The following is a 19,850-nucleotide window of genomic DNA, read 5'->3' on the forward strand; positions in this document are numbered from 1 at the left end:
TATGTGATCCATCAAATGTCGTACCAGCGACATTTGTGAAAGTACCTGAAGGTGGTGATGTAGTTGAAATTTGATTTGATGGTTTTGTATTTGATGATAAAAATGCAGCAGATGATTTACGTTCTCTTTTATTTGAGTTTTCATCATCAATTTTATTGGATTGGTTAAGTGCTTTATTACGATCTTTATTAGCAGAAGAACCCTTACCAAATGGTTCAACCATTAAAGAAAGAGCCTTTCTACGACCACTACCTGTAGAAGATTTCTTTGTAGAATCTTTACTGTTTGATGAAACGTTACCACCTGATGAACGGTTTGATGATAAAATTGATTTGTTTTCATCATCTTGATGTTTGTTCATCATTTTAATTGCACCTGAACTTACAGGTGGTTTGCTAGCTTTATTATCACTGACTTTGTCAGATGATTGATCCGTTGAAATAGCATTTCCTGTTGATAAACCTTTCTGATGACGTGATGATTGCTTTGTAGAAACAACAGGTGCGGTTTCTCTTTTAACTTTCTTATTAGTATTTTCATCCAAATCAATTTTAGATTCTGAAGTTGGTAACGGTACACTATTAACGTTTGGAGTAGCTAAACTTATAGATGTATTAGCTTCTTCAGCAGCGTTAAGAGGAGGAGTTGGTATTTGGTTTGGTAAAGGTGGTAGTTTTGGTAATTGTTCATTTGGTGATAAGTAATTGGTATCAGATGATTTAAGAGGTTCAACATTTTCATCCTCTTGATTTTCATATTCAACTTGAATAGTATGTCTTTGGATATTCCTCTTTGAGGTTGATTGATTATTGGATTGACTATCAGGTGCATCACGCTTTTTATTTTGTGAAGTATCTAAACGATTTTGATATTCAAGGTATTCATTAGCTGCGTCTTGATTAGCTTTTTGTAAGTAATCGACTGGTGATAAGCTGCTAAATTGTTGTTGATATGTAGAGTTTGATGTTGGTATACCCATAGCGGATTGATGACGTGCGTTCTTTGAAGTAATTGAAGGGAATAAAGTTGGATCAGCTTCAGTTTGTGAACGTATGATTGAAGGAGCAACACTTTCCATTTCGAAATGTTGTAATTGTCGCTTCTGTGCCATTCTTTTAGCGTTTAAGAGATCTTGAGAGAGTTGCTCCCATTGATCAACTGATCTATCGAATAAGTGGGAGTAGCTCTTCAACCAAGGGTGACCCATAATATCTTGAACTGAACAACGCTTTGTTGGATCTGGAACAAGCATCATTGAGAGTAAATGACGTGCTTGAGGAGAAACAAAATCAGGGAAAGTGAGAGGAGTTGAGACGATATACTTGTAAAGTAAATTGATATTATCACCTTCAGGGTTTTGAGGGTCATCATCAAAAGGTAAATAACCTGCTAACATTGCGTATAAGATGACACCGCAACTCCAAATATCTACAGCGCTACCAACGTATAAACCATCAGAGATGACTAATTCAGGAGCGGCGTAACAAGGTGAACCACAGGAAGTGGCCATTAGATCGTCTAACCTGTGTTCAAAACGATTAGCGAAACCGAAATCTGTGATAATGATGTTACGACCTCTATCAAGTAAGAGGTTTTCTAATTTGAGATCCCTATGGATAACTTTTTTACTATGTAAATAAGAAACGCCTGAAATTAATTGAGCGAATAAACGGCAAGCATCACGTTCTTTAAGATATTTGTGACGTAGGATGAAATCGAATAGTTCACCACCTGGGGCGTACTCTAAGACAATACCGATATACTTTTCAGTTTCAATAACATCGTATAAACCGACGATATGTGGATGATTTACTGATCTTAAAACGATAATTTCACGTTCAACTTTTGATAATCTTGATTTGTCTGAGACGGAGTTTCTTCTGATGAGTTTAACGGCTACTTGTTCGCCGAATTCAGAGTGTATACCAAGTTTAACTTTACCGAATTCACCCTCGCCTGGAGACAGTTAGCTGGAAAGCGAGGATGAATGTCAAGGACAGCGACTGACCTAGGGTATTTAATAGCAAATAAGGGCCAAAGAATATTTTCTGTCGTTTAGGGTGCAACTTAAAGTATTCAATAGCCAGCGGGTGGTTTAACGATTGATTGAATTTAATTAGATTTGACATCTCTCATCAGCGTAAGAGTACAAGAAAGTAAACTAAGGAATTTGAATGGAATTTATTAAATTTCTTGAATTTCACCAGATTTTATATTAAAGAGAAGTCTGTAATCAAAGTAAATAAAATAGATATCGATCACTAGTCTCACTCACCCTTTAACGATTATTTTCTCGTTGTTGATGTATTCTACCAAGTTCTTCTTGTTGTAGTTTATGTTCTCGAGAGTAATCTCCTCAATCGACATCTCCTTCTTTAATTGGCTGCAGTGCGTGATGAACGGAGACAACCACTGGGTGATAGGGCTGTTTGGATCTGCCTGTCCACCTTCTAAGACAGCCTTGCTCGCAGCCATACCGCCGCAGCTGGTATGTCCACACAAGGCAACCTCCTTGATGTTGAGGTGGTTGATCGCGTAATCGACGACAGACTTTGCGTTGAAGTCATTCTTGTTGAACTGATTAGCGATATTTCTGTGGGTGAATACCTCGCCTAGTTCGCTCTCTAGGATGCTAGCCTCAGAGCATCTGCTGTCACTGCAGCCAATCCACAAAACGCTTGGCCACTGACCCTCAGATGCTTTCTTTAATACATCCGGATTAACTTGCTTTGACCATTGCTGGTTCTTTGTTAATAATTTCGTTATTCCAGACATTCTGGTTTCTCGAAAAAAGGAATAATTAAGATAAAATCGGATTTAAATTTATTATTGTATATTTGGGTAAATTTTTTATTTTAAATAACACATTTTGACAGCTTATATCTCTTGATATATTCTTGATAGATTACCACCACATACTAAAATATGAGCAATCGGAAGTCAAATTCAAGCGTAAAAATACTAAAAGAGTTATTCCCTCACTGGAATGATGATGATTTAAACCAAGTTTTAATTGACGTTAACGGTGTTTTAGAGTCCGCCGTAGCAAGAATCTCTGAAGGTTCGTCTCGATAGCTCTGGTCTCGTGACAGCCGCTTACGCACTATAGGACACGCTTCACAGTTCTCTACCGTACAATCAAAGAAAGAAAAGAAAGCCACACCAGCTCAGCCAGCTCCATCACTTCCATCCGTAAAATCTGACAGTCAAAAGCAGAGATCTGCTCCAACTAGGGGTATGTCCTTTTATTCCCTTGCATTCCTTTCTTATTCTTTTACAGGTCGCGCTAATAGCTCACGAGGTCAGCCCGCTACTAGAGGCTCTTTCAACCCACCACGTGGTCCTAGAGGTGGCTCCGCCAGAACTTCCAACCGTCAAGCTACAAAGCCAAAAGATCAATCTGCTTCAAATTCCGCTACTCCTGCTAAATGGTCCGATAACAAACCTTCAACTTCTTCCGACGCTCCAACATCAGCTACGACAACTCAATCTAAGCAATCTTCCGCTAGCAAGTCTTGGGCTCAAATAGCCAAGCCTCCTTCACCAAAACCTGTACCTATCGCTCAAGTCGATCCGAAGCCTGCACCTGTACCTACAAAAGCAGCCGAAGAATCTACAAACGAGAAAGCTAAAGAAGTTAGTCAACCACCACCAGAGAATATCGCGTGGGACGTTCCTGCACCAGGACCTGCACCTACTGCTCCACCTTCCTCAGCTTGGAACAAGAATGAATCTGCGTGGGCTTCAAACTCGGCCGACACCAACGCAAACGCTTGGATTTCAAAGGAGAACGCTTGGGAAGATAAACCTACTGTAGCAAAATCTGAAGACGATTCTAAACAACCTCAACCTTCAACTCAATCTTCCGCTCCACCAGGCTTTGGCGCTCCAAAGCCAAACTCAAGAGCTGCTCAACGCGCAAGACAAGATGCCGCAGTTGTGATGCCATCAGCAGGTGATAACAAATCTTTCGGTAATGCTATTGGTGTTCAATTCGGTAGCTTGAGCTTGTTAGACAACCCAGCAGCTTATGAAGAACAACAAGAGCAACCAAAGGCTGCTCAACAAGCTCAAGAGTCTATTACTGTCCCACAAGCTGAGCCAGCTGCTCCTGCTCAACCAGCTACTCAACAAGCTCAACAACCAGCTGCCCCACAACAACCTGATATTTCAGCATACACTGCTTCTTCTCAACAACCACAACAGGATGTCTACGGTCAATATTTCCAACAATCACAACAACAACCAGCTACTCAACAAGCTCAACCTTCCCAAACTGATATTACTCAGCAACAACCTCAACAACAACAACAGCCACAACAACAGCAACCAATTACTTCACAAGGTATTCCTCCACAATTCCAGCAATACAATCAAGCAATTACTCCAACTCCAGATGCTTACAGCAACGTTTTCTCAAACTTGGCTGCTCAACCAAACCAATTAAGTGGTGGTGCATTCGGTCAACAAACTCAAAATGATTACGCTGCACTTTACAATGACCAAGCTCAAAGAGTAAGTTAATCGCTTTTTATTACTAACCTTTTGTTGATTCATTTTATAGGACTTTGCCCTCCAACAAGCTAACTACTATGGTCAACAACAACCATCAAGCTTCGGTAGACAAATTGGTCAAGAAGACTCATCAAAGTCAGTACCAACTCCTTCAATCAACCAAGCAACTACTCCATCAATCTCTTCTCAACAACAAACTGCTTCAGGTTACCCAGGTATTACGGCACCAATGCCATATTACTTCAACCCATATGCAGCAGCTTATGGAGCACCAAATGCAGCAGCATTCTATGGCCAAGCAGCAGCTAGCCCATATAATCAATTTCCAAAATATCCAATGTATCCAGCAGGTCCAGCACAACCATCAGCAGGCTTCCAACAACCAGCTCAGCCAAAACCAAGCAATGCAGCTCAAACTGGAAATGGCGCAACTGCAGCAACTTCAAGCCAATCGCCATATGTACAACACTCTACAGCAACCAACGTAGCATCACCTTCACCATATCAATCTTATGATCCTTCAACAGCCTACGATAGCTTTTTGAATCAAACGATTAATAACGCAGGTAGCCCAGCTATAAGCCATCAAGATAAGCATCAATCAAAGCCACAACACCAAAACCCACAACAACAACACCCACAACACCCACAACAACAACCATACAATGCTTTCGGTAGTGCTTATCAAGCACCACCACTCTTCCAAACACCTTCCTTCAGCCATTACCAAGGCTACGGTGGTTGGCAAGCCCAACAAAGATATGGACAAGGCTACCCATAAAAGATATGAATTAAATTATTGTAGTTGTTAAATAACACGGAGGAAATTTATATTTATGAGTCTAAGTAAAACTTTAATAAAATGATAACGTTGTTTATTTCTTGTTTAAATACGTTGATGATCTGATAAATAAATAAATAAATGAACGTATCAACTGCTGGTAATGAATATGATAGCGCTAGGCAGGAGCTAGTTGATGCATTAAAGAAAAAGAAACAATTTGATAAGCAATTGAATAGCATTGAGAGTGAAATCTACGCTAATGAAACTAGTTATCTAGAAGAGACTAATGTACCAGGTGGTGGAAACGTCGTTAGAGGTTTTGATGGTTTCTTAAAGCAATCAAACAATAACTTAATGAGCTCAACTGGTAGCGGTAGACAATCAAACGCAGGTACAAAACGATTTGAAGTCACAGACAATCAAAGAATATTCTCAAATTCATCTGATAGTGTAATTTACAAAGATTAATTATAAATATTCCAACTATTCCTCCATTTAAGGTGTTTATGCTTGCTGATCGGTCCAACCATACCAAAAACAACGCCATTAAAGTGATAAAATGTTACGATGGTGTTCACCGCTAATAAACCAAAAACGAACCATTTGAATCTTTCTGGTATTTGTCTCTTGAATATCAAATGATCAAGTACTAAACCCATTACCAAGATTGCAAAGTATAAAGCAGGAAGATAATGATGTAAGTATGTTACTCTTCCCATTATTAAGAATGGTATGTAGTGGAAAACCCAACCACCAAATGCAATCATTCCGACATACGTAAAGTAATCAATTTCATCTAAACGTCAAATTAATTGATTATCCTTGATGAAATAGTTTAAACTCACTCTTTGTAACATCTCTCACTCTCCTTCTTTCCCTAATTGTATGATATAGACTTATGGCCACAAATACGAACAATGCGAGAGAGGATGTCCACCATACGACGGGATTACCAATTAAATAATATTTTGTATTATGGTCACCCCATCCATTCATTCTTAGACCTAAACGTAAGAATGGCCAGTCAGTTGGTTTACTTGCCAAAATATCTTGTTTATCTGGATTAGGTATGAGAGCATTATTTGACATCATCATAGCAATATTTAAATGCCAGAAGTCTTTCAAAAAGCTTGTCTTGTAAAGCGATTTTTTACCAGCAGGAAGTTTATCATTCCAATGTGATTCGACATTCCAATAAGTGTGATCATCTCTAGGATCATTCTCCTTAGTGCACGTTACTTCAATTTGCTTGAATCCCCACTCAGGGAGGTTTTTATTGGCTGCACGAAGATAGCATCCTAAGTTCTTATTCTTGAATCTCAATCTGGTCGTAAGTGAATGTATTTTGTCTTCTTTACTTAAACGACCTCTGTAAACATCATCAACTACTTCAACAATCCAGTTGTCGTTCGTGTCATCTTCAGTTGATTGTCCAAATGCTGCAACTTCATAGTCTAGTTTTGACAATGGTGCTGGTATATCATGAGCGTGAATGTACCTTGAGTACGGGACGTGCTCTAATCTAATCACATCACCATCATGAAGGAATGTAACATTATCAGCATTATCTCCTTCATTTAGCACCTTCAACTCATTAGCTTTCTCTTCTTGCAATGTTGGGAGAACATTAAATTGATTATTGTCATCTTGATAATGATAACAAGTAACTTGACCTTCAAGTGAACCAAGTGGGAAATTCTGGACATGTGAATGTAATAATCCGCCAGCATAGCCCATTTGCTTCAATGTTATCTTAGATCCATATGCAACTTCAAGTGGTGACTTATAGAATTTATTACCTTTCAAGTTAGCTTGAAAGAGTGATGACATTTGAGAATCACCACTACCACTTCTGTTAAGTATTGCGAAGTGTGCTTTAAATGATGCGACATAAACAATAATTGGGATGAGTATCAGACAGCCTATTCTAGCTACCCAGTGGTATGCGTACGTTTGCTTAGGTAACTTAAGATCACCGAATTTATCCCATAAGTCGGTTATTGTGTAGATTCCTACGACAGCTGTAACAAACAATCCAACCCATTTGACACTACAAACGCATCCAATGGATAAGCCTGTGAATACCAACCACATCCACCAATCAAATCCAAATTGACTACATCTTCGTTAGTTTATATAAATTTCGATCAAGTGAATAACCCACTCATGTCTTTCATTATGGAATTTGGTCAAGAAGAAGACAGTTGTAAAGGTGAAAAAGAGCAACATGCTGTCTAACAAAATGAATCTACTTATTGTTGCCAATGCGGTATCGAATAACACCATGAGAGTAACCAAATGACAACTTCTTTTACTCAATCTGAGCTCTTCTGATGTGTACCAAGCAAGTGGAACAATTAATACACCAAATATAGCTAAATAACCTCTAAATATACCATAATGTAAATCGTTTGGGTATGGTTCACCAGACTTAAACTCAAAATTACCATTGTAGCCCGATAAAGCACCGGCTAATCCAACCAACATTTTACCAAGAGGTGGATGAACATCAAAATAGAAAGTTCTCTTCAAATAATAACTACCAAATTTACCAAAGTGAGCCTCATCCCATACAACAGATGGTTCATAATTGATCCAGATTAATCTAGTTAAAGCACTAATAAAAGTGTATATTAGAGGCGTAATATGTGGTTTTAACTCTTCCTTTGTTGGCATAATATCAGAGAATATACTGTTCCCTTCATTCTTTGTCGCTGCTACATGCTTCCTTCTCGATATGAAGAGTTCATTCTTATCGAACTTATCATAATCGTCGTTCTGACTTAGGCCCTCTAATTCAACTTGCGGTTTACGTCTCTTTATAGTTTCGTTCATTTTATAATAGCTGGGCAATTCCTCTTCATCCATCAATTCAGATGATGGTTAAGGTCGACGATGTCAATCAGTGTTGCTTATTTTTAGTATAACTTTATTTACTATCATATGATACCCCTTTTTACCTGAAAGCACATTCTTCCGTTATTTGTTATTGATAGGATACCTAACCACGTCAGAGACACAGATATATATAGATATGTATGTGTATTTGTATGTATAGTTTCTTGATCTTAAATACGTTTTGGTTAGACATTTATTACTACAACACAACTACTTTCTTAGCTACATCCATGACGTTACCAGTTCCTCAAACTTCGCCAAAAGACAAAAACAGGTATGGTCTTTCTGAGATATAAGTTCAACTATTTATAATTGCATTAGCTTCGCATTTGCTAGTGTTGCTCGCAGATGGCCTGCAATTATCACCAATGTGATTGACGCCGTATACCAATCAAACGCTTTAGACAAATCAGCGACAGCTGATAAATTAGATGATGGAAAGTTTATCATTCAATGTCTTTCTAAACTTCGCCATGAAATGGGTAGAGATCAGCCGTTATCGTGAGTTTGAAGAAGCCTATTAGATTTCTCTTACTTTAACGTAGTCCAATCGATGATCAAGCAGCAGCAAATGTTAATATATACAACGATGAACTTAAGCATTTAGAAACTATAGGTGATAATACTTGGTTTACTGCCCCATGGCTCTTTGCGGAATGTTACATGTATACCAGGATCAGAAGTTACTTTAGTAACAGCAAGTACTATCAACAATATGACCCATTCAAGAAGCAAAAGGATGATACCTTCAGATCATCCAAAGTTTCAGTTTATCAATTGGCAAAAGCTCAACAACAACTTGTCAAAGGCATAACGAAACCAACAGAAGTAGATGAAAGTGTAGAAATCATGTTCATGGAAATGCTCCAAATGTGCTTATGGGGCAATGCAACCGACCTCAGTTTATTAGTTGATCTTGACTACGGTGACGTCCAAAAACTCCAAGCTGTAGGCAAAAAAGCACTGGAGGAGAGCTTTAAAAAGATCATAAAGAATGATATTCCAACTTTGTGGAATTATTTATCTTCAAAGAGAGGTGGTAGAATCGATTTCGTACTTGATAACGCTGGTTATGAGCTATACACCGATTTCATTTTGGCTGACTACATTGTCAACTGTACACCATTCGCTGATGAGATCGTCTTTCATCCAAAGACCATCCCATGGTTCGTTTCTGATGTCTTACCGAAAGACGCACCTGAACTGATCGATCAGCTTATAAACGCTTCAGACTTTTTCCAAGAGCGTAACGACGATGTGGTTGAACTTGGCCAAAGATGGAAGAAACTCTTCGATCAAGGCATTTTCAAGATGTCAGTCCTTCCAACGTATCAATTAGGTGCTCAATCCAATGCCGATTTCTGGTGTACACCATACAGCTACCCTCAAATGACAGAGAAAGCACCTCAACTTGTCCAAGAGCTTAAACAATCTAACTTGGTCATTTTCAAAGGTGATCTCAATTATCGCAAACTCACCTCAGATGGTATATGGGATCCAACCACATCATTCCAGGAAGCTTTGGGTCCTTTATCCGGACAGTTTCCTTTATTAAGCTTGCGTACTAATAAAGCGGATGTTATTGTTGGTCTTGATAAAGATGTTGTTGAAAAAATGGAGAAGGAGTATCCAGATTATAGAATTAGTGGTAAATTCGCTGTTGTCTCATTTGACAAATAGTTGTATAGCTTATGGATATTACTTGAACTGTCTAATTAACAGCTCTACTTCGCTTTCTTCTTAGTTAAAACCACAACTATATGGTAAAAGATAGATACATTGTTAAACACGCATACATATACCAAACAGTAGAAGGTATGAACTTTATATATGATGATGAAATCGAAATGTATTGTTTAGACAATACAAGAGCTTAAGTGCCCTGAACACTTTTAGTTAAATCTTCGTCTAGCTCATTAAAATTAACATGTTCCGCTCCTTGCAAAGAAGATACATCCGCTGAACTCATGAATTGTTCAATCTTATAGTCGTACATCATAGTGTTCAGGTCGCGGTCTCTTCAATACGACTTACATTGTTGAAGGGGGGCTTGATGGTGTATCTTGTTGAGTTATCGAATCCCAGTTAACTCTTACCATAAACCTTACAGGGAATATCTAAAAGCTCCATTGTTTAGTGAGTGTTGCAATTTATTTATGTCTAAGTCGCGTCACCCATCTGCTCTCTTTGAAAGATGCTTTCCAAAGAAGACAATCGGTTGAACCACGTTATTATCATCTCCTGACATCCTAAAGGTTGCTTATTCCTATATTTATGCCTAGCTCTTCTCTGAATCAAATCTCTGGAGGCGAAGGAGCCAGTGAGGATAACAACAATGCAACAAAATATTCTTCCAGTGAAACAAAACAAGCAGTTCCTGCAAGCCCTACAGTTGATCACAGTATAATCAGATTTATTGTTAAGCAGCTGTACAAATGTAGGCCACCTCTTATCTATTTCATACCTGGGTCTAGTTACCAGTCCCATTGGCTTTGCTGTAGCAGTAAAGGTCAAAGGTACCATATTTAAGCCTAAAGTAAAGAGACATGAGCAGGCGAATTAAAGCCCCTAATAACAAAAACTTGGCTGGGTTTCAGACCACTTCTTGCTGTTGTTCCATCCCATAAGGTCAGAGGGTTTCTTTTCTAAGGGAAGACTTTTATAGTATTTATTGTCCGCCTGTCCCTTAATGTTTTCTTATAATTTATTGTCCTCATATTACTATGTATATCTGCGTACCCAGTAATTAAATGGCACTGAATATTCAGCACTTGTCTCCGAATTTGGGTTGGAAAACAAATACTGGGGCCGAACATACAGGATCAACTAGTGATGAGGTATAGATGTGTCTCACCGACCCAAATGACTTACCGAACCGAGTCATCGCATACCAACGAAGAGAAACAATCGCAAAGAGATAATACCAGTGGAGACTACCGAGCAGCTTATCAATCATAAAAGACCTCGATAAAAGAACACCATAAGAAAGACAGTGAAAAACATATATTTATGAGCTCAGAAAATATCGTATAAACCACCAACAACATGTAGACTCTTGAGTTTATAGAAAAACAATTTTTGTAAGTTCACAGAGTGTATATTTTTTTTTAAAAAAAAAATCGATTTTCTCCCTTTTTTGATACTAATCTCACAATTCTAATTGAAATTCAACAGTCAGGATGGCCGAGTGGTTAAGGCGCTTGACTTGAATTTGTTCACATCTTCTGGTATCAAGTACCCATGTGGTGCGCAGGTTCGAATCCTGTTCCTGACGAATTTTTTTGCTTGTCCTTTCAATTTTTGTAATTGAGTTCTTTTAAAAAATATCTTTCAAGTTGAGAAAACTCGCACTTTTTTGTTTTATTTTGCAAGTCACAATGTATTGTAATGAGTTTTGTGAAGAACCCGAAAATGTGAATATCTTATTTGACTGTTCACATTGTATTTCTTATATGTTCATTGATGCATGATTCCAACATTTCTTTAGCGTGTCTATCAGAAATATTGCTGTGTTATTTCACGCCTGACCACTAATTAATACTTGTATATATCTGAGAAGTTAATCATCTCTTTATTTACTCTAGACCATCTACTGACTACTTAGAGTGACATTAAGTATGCAATTAACGTTATCTCTGATGTCATACATCACTGTATTGGTATACAGCACAATGAGCACTTTCTTTGTATTTGAATGGTAATATAAGGCTTTGCTTTATCTCCGCTCTATGTATTTGACTGACCATGGTGTAATCTACCGCATATGTCATACCCTAACATTCCTAATCCAATGCAAACTAAGAAAAAGCTTCACATAAAAGATGTATTGAAAAGATTTATTTGAATACCATATGATTTGATTCACTACCTTCACTTTATCCAAAATTAGTAGCAAGTGATTGAAAGAACATGACATCATTGGATTCAGATGTGGGTTTCTGTTTCGGCTACTTTCTTGAGATTGAACGACGATGATGTTTACAAGAAGCGCACTGAGAACATTAAATCGCAGCACACTTAGGAACGTACAAAAACCACGCTTTCTATCCACAACCATTGCTCGCCTTGAAGCGAACAAGGTTTCACACAATCCACCATCAGATAACGCTCAGCACGCAGCTCAAAATGCTAAAGAAGAAGTTGGTAAAGTCGCGCATGAAGTTGGTGACTACATAAGCGGTGGTCAATCTGCAAGTCTTGGATCAGAACCACACATGCACCCAACAATGGGCCAAGAGTTCCAAACAATGACGCGAGGACTCTATGTAAACATTCCCCGTCCTGCTATTTATTGGGGTGCATTGGGTTAGTATTGAAATATTTCACATTTAAATACTCATGAATGTCTTAGGTGGTGTACCCTACTTAGGTACAGCCATTTCACACATTTACCTCAGCTCACAGCTCTATGCTGCTAATATGGGTGCATCAGGTATTGACATCACTAGCGTGACCGAATTGTTGCAGCAAGTTGAGACAATTCAAGTTGGATACGGTGCAGCCATGCTTTCCTTTTTAGGTGCTATACATTGGGGTATGGAATTCGCAGAGTTTGGTGGTAAGCAAGGTAACAACCGTTACGTTGTTGGTGTAGTACCTGTAGTCATCGCAGCATTGTCAACTCTACCAGGATGGCAATTTGCTATGATTGCACAGTGGACTGGTTTCGCATATCAATGGGGTGTCGACATCAAATTGACGCAAAGGGGATGGACACCTCATTGGTTCGCTGCTTACAGATTTTGGTTGACATTAGCTGTTGGTTCATTGATACTGCTCTCACTTGCTAGCTCGAACTACTATACTCCAAGAGTAGGATCAAACCTCCAAGAGAGAAGAATATTGCAAAGCCAAAAGACCGGTAAGGTCGAAGGACACACCAAGTCCGAGTCTGAGTCAGAAATTGACGAAGACCCATCCGGAAACGCCTTTGGTGTAATAAAGAAAAAGCACGAAGGTGGTGAGGGAGAAGAAGGTAAAGAAGGTAAAGAAGGTGAAGAAAGTGAAGAGAGTAAAGAGAGCAAAGGTGAAAATCAAAGTGAAGGAAAAGGTGAATCAAACGAAGATTCTGAAAAATCTGAAAAATCTGAGTAAAACATCATTAATGCAAGAATATAATGCTATTATTGTAATTACGCCATTGAACATTGAAAAAATAATCTATTTATTTAATGCTTATGTGGTTTCGCTCTGCCTTTGTTTGAGTTTGTCAATAAAATGCTACGATACTTACCCATCTACGAACATATTCCTTGTCGCTGACGGTAGCTGAACGACCATACCATCCATAGTTTTTTGCACATGTACTTGACAACCTAATCGTGAGCTAATTGAATGTCAGATAGCATTACTGTGGGATGTTAGAACCCACGTGTCAGTCAATCCGAATGCCAAATCAAGCATGTCATTCTCATCGTCTGAAGGCTCTTCTAATTGATCGAATACCTCTGGTTCCAGTATAACATGGCAAGTTGAGCATGCACAACTAGCTTCGCATGCACCTAGAGCATATCAACAAAGCGTATAACATGAGGATAGGAAAATACCTTCTAAATCGACATCCCACTCGTGTGCCAAATGTAATAAATCATCGCCTTCATTTGTTTCTATTGTTTTTATCGGATTCTTCTTTGAGTCTACGAAATGCACTTTGATACTAAAGTAATACGGAAATTAAAGTGATATACGAGAAAATAAAAGTACCCACCCAGTGCCCTTTTTAGGCCTGACGATATCACCGTGGAATTTGGCTAGATATACCGTCAGAATAAGCAGCTTCTGATTGGGCGAAACTCACGGAAGGAGCTGGTAAAAGGTCTTTGCCACTGCATTGATGGCCTCAGAGGTGGTGCTATCCTACTTCCTACGCTTTTTGACAATTTCAAACAATTTCTTATCATCTTCTTGGATGTTCAATAGAAAGGGATAAATGCAAGAATACAATTACATAATGCAAACATAATTTTATCTCACTGCTTTTCAACAGGCACCCACCATTGTGGTTCCCAGTTTAATCTACTATACTCAATTTCCTCGTCCTCTTCATCGACAACACCAAAGTCAAAGACATTAATGAATGTCTGTCCGGACATTTTATTAGAAGCTGCGACGAGATATCTGTCTGACATTGAGACTTGCCAAATATGCATTAAGTTGCTAAGTATGTCTTTCTTGAGTTTTCCATCTTTAGCATTCCACATTTTAAGCATTCCATCACTACCTGAGATGATCTTCTGCTCGTCATGAGCCATACAACTAATGGCACTGTCATGTCCATCTAATACATGCTGACAATCACCACTCATAAGGTCCCATATTTTGAGATTTGAATCAGCGCCTGCAGATATCAAACTCGATGAGTTCAGTCCGAGAAGACCGACGAGACTTGAATGACCTGGATTGACGTTATATGGTACCTCATTTTACTTGTAACTTACCATCCAGCGATTGTAGTTGCTCGCCTCGGTCGACTGACCAGACCTTAACTGAACCATCGTAACTTCCGGAGGCGCACTTATTACGAGGAGCATCCAAGACAACCTTATAAACTGGAGCTGATTTAGAACAAAAATCAGTGCTCTAAGCTTAACTCACCCATGTCATTATGACCTCTGAGGACATGCTCGACATCGCCAGTAATGGTATTCCAAATCCGAACAGCTGAGATTTTGTAAGCGGAAAAAGTATTAGAAGAAAAAACTTACTGAAATCGTAACTACCAGAAACCAATGTTTTGCCTTCACCCGCGACACTTCTGACGGCGTTCGTATGTCCAGAGAGTAATTTCATAGCCCACGGATTATTCTCTGTATTTGCGTCACCATCATTAAGATCCCAAGTTTGGTCTCTAGTTGGAGATGGTAGTCTCCAGACTCTGATAGTGAAATCACGAGATCCACTAACGATAATAGGATATGGTGGCTCATACTCCTTAGTCAGGTTGTTATATTTTGGCATGATAATAGCCAGACATCTGACAGTTGAATAATGTCCAGACAAAACGTGAGTACATCTTCCAGATGGTATATCCCAAACTCGGACAGTACGATCAGTAGCGCCCGATACCAAAGTATCACCAATATATTGAAGAGCCCAGACACCACCAGTGTGTCCTCTTAGTCTTCTCCTTAATCTACCTGTTTTTGTACAACTAACGTCAATACTCTTGTCATCGCCATCTGATGCGGTGACGATCTTATCGGAATCGAATTGGAGACAAGTTACGACGTTTTGACCATGCCTTTCAAATTCATATGCAGCTTTTGGTTCGTTATTGAACCAATTTTGTCTAATTGTGTGTCTCTTTTTCAATATATGCTTATATGGGTGATACTTCCAAGTATTTGTCAATTTCTTTGGAGATTCTGAACTACTGTTAATATTAGACATTGGCGGAGGTGTCAAAGGTGTTCTGGTTCCATCCATTTCAGTATCACTCTCCTTTTCCATATTTAGCCGCTCCTTATGACGTGTTCTATTCGCACTAAGATACACCTCCTGACGTTTATTAGCTAAATGTTCTTCATCGCCAAACCACAAGTCTGCTCGTATACCAGCAGCTTTCCAAGCGGCTCTATCATGATCGACAATTTTCTTCCAAGTTTTTGAAACAGATGCCGATCTCGCCAAATCCCTTATATCTAGGAAGTTAAGTATAAGAGAACTAATTTCTAAAGGTAATTGCCCAATAAAATCTTTTTGTAATGCAGGTTTAATGAAATCGTTCACATTTCTAATTGACGAAATATCTGATAAGCGGAGTAAATTGAGGAGAATATGCGATTGAGTGGCTGTGGACAAAGTTGGATACACATTGAGTAGGTGAGGGAATGAAAGTAATACTGGGAGTGTATTACTGTTATTAGCGTTATTGCTCACGCTGTCATCCCATTCCGTGGTGGTTTCCATCCTAGATGGACTAGCTACTGGACTAGGAAGTGGTGATCTCACACTTCCACTACTACCTACAGCTACATTGCCACTGTCATCCTCCCTAAGCTTCTTCTTTGGAGGGCAATCGATTGCTCGCTTTTTTCCCTTGAGATCATAAGAGTGATAGCTTGCTAGGTGTCCATTAGGTAAACTGAAATCGAAGTTTGCGACGTGCTCTGGTATTTCACTATTACTTAGTGGGAATTCTTTAGCATTCAGCTGTTGCTGCTGTGTGGATGAATCGAGACCCTGGATCTGAATTTCCGGATAATTTATGATAGTTTTCTTAGTAGTTGTAACTATCTCAGTTTGTATTGTTGGTTCTAATTGAATATAATGCTTATCATGATTCGACATGGGCGTTCTCTACAATGAAGTTATGACACGCCTGTCAGTCAATAATTGACAATTAGTTAGTTTAATACCAAAATCGATTCAATTACTTCCTAATTCTTCCGACACTCGCTAATCTTAATTTCCGAATTCGGCGTATGTTTATTTTGTCTCAAATAATTTAAATCGTTACAACTAGAAAAGGATAAAGTAAAATGCTAATGCTCTGGAGGATATTCACTATACTCTGGTGCAGGACTCTGATTTGTCACTGTTAACCGGGTATGTGCATCCGATGCAGAATATACAGATGATGAATCTGTACTTTCAAAGCTATACCTACGTCTAGCTTGACTCTCTTCTCTCGCGAAGCTTGAAATTCTTGGTGTTCTATCTTCATCTTCCTCCTCATTCAAATTAACCGGTGAGTACGTTCCATGATTGTAATGATAGGCATCAGTACCTTTCTTCATGGAATCCAATAATGGTTTATCGAAACTATCTTCCATTCTGTGTAACGATCCAGTCGAAACATTGAAATCATTTGGATGTGGTGGTGGTGGTGGGAATGAATCTGATGATTCAGTAATTGATGGCATACCCATAGGGTGTCCAGCAAATGGTATTCTTGGTCCAGTTGATTGGTAATAACTATACGTAGATCCTGGCGTACCCGCGCCATGTCTGTCTATACTACCTGGTAAAACAGTTGATGTAAGTGATCTGACATCCCAATCAAGTTCACCACGATCCCTATTTGGAAGTTCTTCAAGCTGCTCTTCAGTAACTGCCTCATATTTGAGACCATCAGCGATAATCTCGTCTTTGAAGTTGCTTGTCTTGTGAGTTGATTCAGGTAAGACTTCTTCAAGGAGATGCACATGTTTATCGTGTACTTGAACAGTAAACAAATCAGCATGCAAAGCCGCATGACCGAACCTTTTAGCAAGTCTACCTCTCTTAACGTCTGACTTTTGGTTGTGAACTTTACTAGTTGCTGCTTCCTCATTATCTGGAAGATAGTAATTGAACTGCTTTGAGAACTTTCTATTAAGTATATACTTAAACACCACAATTGCGATAATAGGTGGTATTGCTGCTGCCCATTTACCGACGCTCCATCCCATTTTCAATCCAAGTGATAATAACATAATGGCTTGCATCGCTATTAAACCAAACATCAAGCGGTTCATGATAACATTCCAAATACGACCACCAGTTTCAACTTCCGTGATAAATACGTACATTAATTGGTACTTTTGAACGAAAGCACTGATTAAGAAGATGATGAGAGCGGCAGCAGCAACGAGTGGCGCTATTGGTGCATAAATTAATGCAACACATGCCATGAAGAGCATAGAGGCGTAGTAAACTGCATATTCAAATGGTGGTGGGCGTGTCCATTCCTAGACCTTGCATTAGTAAAACACTATGAAGTAAAGCAAACGCACCTTGATATCTCTTGGTGTTCTACCAAAGACGTGTGTACGAACAAAGATGAAAATAAGATTGCCAAGTTGAGCAAGGTCGAAGAAGACAAGAAAACCTCTCAATGGGAACCACTTCAACCAGTAAGAACTTTGACTGACATAGGCACTTTCGATGGATTCAGGAAGAGTTGTCATAGATTTGACAATGTCAACAAAGCTATTTTGCTTTTTAACTTGAGAAACAATATCGCTTATCAAATGGAATCCAACACTTATCAAAGTGAAGATGAAAAGTTGAGATATAACCAAGAATGCAAATAAACGTGCAATAACTGCTCTATCTAATCTGGATTCAGTCGCAGCACCTTTAAATTCTGTGAGTTTTCTGATGATAATTGGCAAATAGTATGAAAATAAACCAGCGACTAATGGAGGAAGTATACCAGCCATAATTGCGAATGTCCATGGTGAACTGCTTTGCCAATCTCTAAGTCCTTGAAAGTAAACGGCAGTTGCCGAAATATTAGCCAAGAAGGAGATAAAAATGAGTGGAATTGTATTAAGGAAGCAAACAAATGCCAATAAGAGCCATCCCCATAATTTACTTAGCTTAGAAGGAGGGTGAGTGAGATTTTTCCAGATTATATCTTTTGGATTTGGTGCTAACTGTATGGTAGTATTATGTGGATGTTTATTTTCACACTTTTGTGCGACAGTATGAGCTGCAGGAATTGAAACCAAGGAAGCAAATCCAAAATTATCTGGTCTTTTAAAGTCCAGCTCATTTCTAGTTGAATCTATTTCCATTTCGTAACGCTTTATCTTTTCAGTATAGTATGAAATAGCATCAACTTTCTGACCACCAAAACAGAGAAAACCACCAATTCTATGAAGTGGACGTGGTCTGTTCATTATAGTACCCTTTTTGAAGTAAGTCGTAAGTGTTTGCTCGAGTCTCCTGACAGCATCATTATGTTTCTCTATAAGGGTTGGTAATTTACCAACTTTCCTCGAAACGTGTGTAGAGCTAAACTCATAAGGAATGTCAATTGCGCGTTTCTTCTTCTTTGAAATTGAATTAGGATCGCTTTTGAGAATAGAGAGTAAACCTTGATCAGACATGAGTTTTCTTGGTAAATTTTGTATCATGAGTGTTCTAGCGTATAAACTAGTTTGATACTCCTCAGATCTAAACCATTCATTGCGCAAAGCTACCATTTCGCGGGTGTGCACCCAAATCCTCCAAAGTACGACAGCAACTATGACATAAGAAGCGGCGCAATGAGCCCAGAGTACACGACCACCAACGGCCATAATAGTAGTTGAATCTAACCATGTTCTATCAGATTCGTTGATGTTTTTATAATTGTAAACCATATTTACTGGGATAAGCGCACCGCAACAAATGATAACGATACAGATAAAAACCTCGCATAGTAATCTGAGAAAGCGGACGAAAGTGACCGCATCTAGACCAATTTTATCGATTAATTGAGATTCTTTCATTGTGAACATTGGTTTCACCCAACTGAATAAGCTGTCATTGAGTGCTGGGAGGTGCTTGATAGCTTCCAAAGACTGCTTAGCTTTAGGTGCGTATACGAGTTTATTCCGTGGTCTGAGAAGAGAGAATACGATGATTGTGAGTAATGAAATGCCAGTCATTACTGCGAATTGTAACCATACAGCAGATGCGTCGACATGTTTGCTACTATTGAATGTCTATAATAAAGGATAAGATGAGTGTAAAATATGTATTTGAAAAAAACTCACCTCCAGCGCATTCTGTGAAATGTCTGCAAAGTTTACCATTGCTGTGTGACAAATAAAGTCTGTTTGTTGATTTTATGCGATAGCGGACAGTTGATGCGGACGTAAGTAAAAGTGGAGAAAACAAGTTAAAATGAAGGTAAGAAACCAACAACTTTAGTTGACAGGTTCTAGCTTTTTCGCTCACT

At 38.8% G+C, this 19,850-nt stretch overlaps 10 protein-coding genes and 1 non-coding gene across 11 annotated transcripts; 5 read left to right on the forward strand and 6 right to left on the reverse strand.

Moving 5' to 3' along the window:
• Positions 1–1,279: 1,279 nt before the first annotated feature.
• Positions 1,280–2,129, reverse strand: WALSEDRAFT_22089 (kinase-like protein; the record flags this gene model as incomplete). The annotated part of the gene is made up of 2 exons (XM_006960223.1): positions 1,280–1,956; positions 2,009–2,129. Coding segments are annotated over 2 exons (798 nt in total), but the record flags the coding sequence as incomplete, so codon positions are not given.
• WALSEDRAFT_33887 (carbonic anhydrase) lies at positions 2,103–2,810 on the reverse strand. The gene is made up of 2 exons (XM_006960224.1): positions 2,276–2,810; positions 2,103–2,227 (listed from the first exon to the last, which is right to left on the reverse strand). The coding sequence occupies exons 1-2, from the start codon at positions 2,773–2,775 to the stop codon at positions 2,185–2,187; spliced, it is 543 nt and encodes a 180-aa protein (XP_006960286.1). The 5' UTR covers positions 2,776–2,810; the 3' UTR covers positions 2,103–2,184.
• A 92-nt stretch (positions 2,811–2,902) lies between these two features.
• On the forward strand, positions 2,903–5,296 carry WALSEDRAFT_70436 (hypothetical protein; the record flags this gene model as incomplete). The annotated part of the gene is made up of 4 exons (XM_006960225.1): positions 2,903–3,061; positions 3,110–3,235; positions 3,281–4,515; positions 4,565–5,296. The coding sequence occupies exons 1-4, from the start codon at positions 2,926–2,928 to the stop codon at positions 5,294–5,296; spliced, it is 2,229 nt and encodes a 742-aa protein (XP_006960287.1). The 5' UTR covers positions 2,903–2,925.
• Positions 5,297–5,403: 107 nt separating this feature from the next.
• WALSEDRAFT_70437 (NuA4-domain-containing protein) lies at positions 5,404–6,095 on the forward strand. The gene has a single exon (XM_006960226.1). It carries the CDS (start codon positions 5,438–5,440, stop codon positions 5,765–5,767), a length of 330 nt encoding a protein of 109 aa, XP_006960288.1. The 5' UTR covers positions 5,404–5,437; the 3' UTR covers positions 5,768–6,095.
• WALSEDRAFT_22100 (glycosyltransferase family 39 protein) lies at positions 5,764–7,975 on the reverse strand (the record flags this gene model as incomplete). Its single annotated transcript, XM_006960227.1, has 3 exons — positions 5,764–6,095; positions 6,145–7,415; positions 7,464–7,975. The coding sequence occupies 3 exons, from the start codon at positions 7,973–7,975 to the stop codon at positions 5,764–5,766; spliced, it is 2,115 nt and encodes a 704-aa protein (XP_006960289.1).
• Positions 7,976–8,199: 224 nt separating this feature from the next.
• WALSEDRAFT_61363 (DUF89-domain-containing protein) lies at positions 8,200–10,811 on the forward strand. The gene is made up of 4 exons (XM_006960228.1): positions 8,200–8,335; positions 8,387–8,471; positions 8,519–8,698; positions 8,743–10,811. Exons 2-4 carry the CDS (start codon positions 8,428–8,430, stop codon positions 9,875–9,877), a joined length of 1,359 nt encoding a protein of 452 aa, XP_006960290.1. The 5' UTR covers positions 8,200–8,335; positions 8,387–8,427; the 3' UTR covers positions 9,878–10,811.
• A 559-nt stretch (positions 10,812–11,370) lies between these two features.
• On the forward strand, positions 11,371–11,471 carry WALSEDRAFT_t83. The gene has a single exon. It is a non-coding gene; the product is annotated as a tRNA-Ser (tRNA).
• A 683-nt stretch (positions 11,472–12,154) lies between these two features.
• On the forward strand, positions 12,155–13,343 carry WALSEDRAFT_48734 (hypothetical protein). Its single transcript, XM_006960229.1, has 2 exons — positions 12,155–12,502; positions 12,549–13,343. Exons 1-2 carry the CDS (start codon positions 12,169–12,171, stop codon positions 13,289–13,291), a joined length of 1,077 nt encoding a protein of 358 aa, XP_006960291.1. The 5' UTR covers positions 12,155–12,168; the 3' UTR covers positions 13,292–13,343.
• Positions 13,298–14,053, reverse strand: WALSEDRAFT_61364 (ferredoxin). Its single transcript, XM_006960230.1, has 6 exons — positions 13,981–14,053; positions 13,905–13,945; positions 13,744–13,853; positions 13,569–13,698; positions 13,431–13,523; positions 13,298–13,387 (listed from the first exon to the last, which is right to left on the reverse strand). The coding sequence occupies exons 1-6, from the start codon at positions 14,026–14,028 to the stop codon at positions 13,366–13,368; spliced, it is 444 nt and encodes a 147-aa protein (XP_006960292.1). The 5' UTR covers positions 14,029–14,053; the 3' UTR covers positions 13,298–13,365.
• Positions 14,054–14,107: 54 nt separating this feature from the next.
• On the reverse strand, positions 14,108–16,415 carry WALSEDRAFT_48739 (WD40 repeat-like protein). Its single transcript, XM_006960231.1, has 4 exons — positions 14,902–16,415; positions 14,792–14,857; positions 14,635–14,745; positions 14,108–14,591 (listed from the first exon to the last, which is right to left on the reverse strand). Exons 1-4 carry the CDS (start codon positions 16,103–16,105, stop codon positions 14,167–14,169), a joined length of 1,806 nt encoding a protein of 601 aa, XP_006960293.1. The 5' UTR covers positions 16,106–16,415; the 3' UTR covers positions 14,108–14,166.
• A 69-nt stretch (positions 16,416–16,484) lies between these two features.
• On the reverse strand, positions 16,485–19,830 carry WALSEDRAFT_61365 (DUF221-domain-containing protein). Its single transcript, XM_006960232.1, has 3 exons — positions 19,666–19,830; positions 17,914–19,614; positions 16,485–17,868 (listed from the first exon to the last, which is right to left on the reverse strand). Exons 1-3 carry the CDS (start codon positions 19,702–19,704, stop codon positions 16,681–16,683), a joined length of 2,928 nt encoding a protein of 975 aa, XP_006960294.1. The 5' UTR covers positions 19,705–19,830; the 3' UTR covers positions 16,485–16,680.
• Positions 19,831–19,850: the final 20 nt, after the last annotated feature.

This window comes from Wallemia mellicola, assembly GCF_000263375.1.
Source record: "Wallemia mellicola CBS 633.66 unplaced genomic scaffold WALSEscaffold_25, whole genome shotgun sequence".
NCBI lineage: Eukaryota > Fungi > Basidiomycota > Wallemiomycetes > Wallemiales > Wallemiaceae > Wallemia > Wallemia mellicola.

Bases quoted from the DNA above. Each gene is read 5' to 3' on its own strand.
- WALSEDRAFT_33887 (XM_006960224.1), bottom strand. From the start codon at position 2,775: ATGTCTGGAATAACGAAATTATTAACAAAGAACCAGCAATGGTCAAAG. The intron at 2,228-2,275 runs GTGAGTGAGACT...CTTTGATTACAG, and splicing joins GAGAAAATAATCGTTAAAGG to ACTTCTCTTTAATATAAAAT.
- WALSEDRAFT_70437 (XM_006960226.1), top strand. From the start codon at position 5,438: ATGAACGTATCAACTGCTGGTAATGAATATGATAGCGCTAGGCAGGAG.
- WALSEDRAFT_61363 (XM_006960228.1), top strand. From the start codon at position 8,428: ATGACGTTACCAGTTCCTCAAACTTCGCCAAAAGACAAAAACAG. The intron at 8,472-8,518 runs GTATGGTCTTTC...TAATTGCATTAG, and splicing joins TCGCCAAAAGACAAAAACAG to CTTCGCATTTGCTAGTGTTG. The intron at 8,699-8,742 runs GTGAGTTTGAAG...ACTTTAACGTAG, and splicing joins GGTAGAGATCAGCCGTTATC to TCCAATCGATGATCAAGCAG.
- WALSEDRAFT_48734 (XM_006960229.1), top strand. From the start codon at position 12,169: ATGATGTTTACAAGAAGCGCACTGAGAACATTAAATCGCAGCACACTT. The intron at 12,503-12,548 runs GTTAGTATTGAA...TGAATGTCTTAG, and splicing joins TATTTATTGGGGTGCATTGG to GTGGTGTACCCTACTTAGGT.
- WALSEDRAFT_61364 (XM_006960230.1), bottom strand. From the start codon at position 14,028: ATGCAGTGGCAAAGACCTTTTACCAGCTCCTTCCGTGAGTTTCGCCCA. The intron at 13,854-13,904 runs GTGGGTACTTTT...GTATTACTTTAG, and splicing joins AGGCCTAAAAAGGGCACTGG to TATCAAAGTGCATTTCGTAG. The intron at 13,388-13,430 runs GTAAGTATCGTA...AAACAAAGGCAG, and splicing joins AGGAATATGTTCGTAGATGG to AGCGAAACCACATAAGCATT.
- WALSEDRAFT_48739 (XM_006960231.1), bottom strand. From the start codon at position 16,105: ATGGAAACCACCACGGAATGGGATGACAGCGTGAGCAATAACGCTAAT. The intron at 14,858-14,901 runs GTAAGTTTTTTC...ACAAAATCTCAG, and splicing joins TTCTGGTAGTTACGATTTCA to CTGTTCGGATTTGGAATACC. The intron at 14,592-14,634 runs GTAAGTTACAAG...ACGTCAATCCAG, and splicing joins GCAACTACAATCGCTGGATG to GTCATTCAAGTCTCGTCGGT.
- WALSEDRAFT_61365 (XM_006960232.1), bottom strand. From the start codon at position 19,704: ATGGTAAACTTTGCAGACATTTCACAGAATGCGCTGGAG. The intron at 19,615-19,665 runs GTGAGTTTTTTT...CCTTTATTATAG, and splicing joins TTTCACAGAATGCGCTGGAG to ACATTCAATAGTAGCAAACA. The intron at 17,869-17,913 runs GTGCGTTTGCTT...TGCAAGGTCTAG, and splicing joins GAACACCAAGAGATATCAAG to GAATGGACACGCCCACCACC.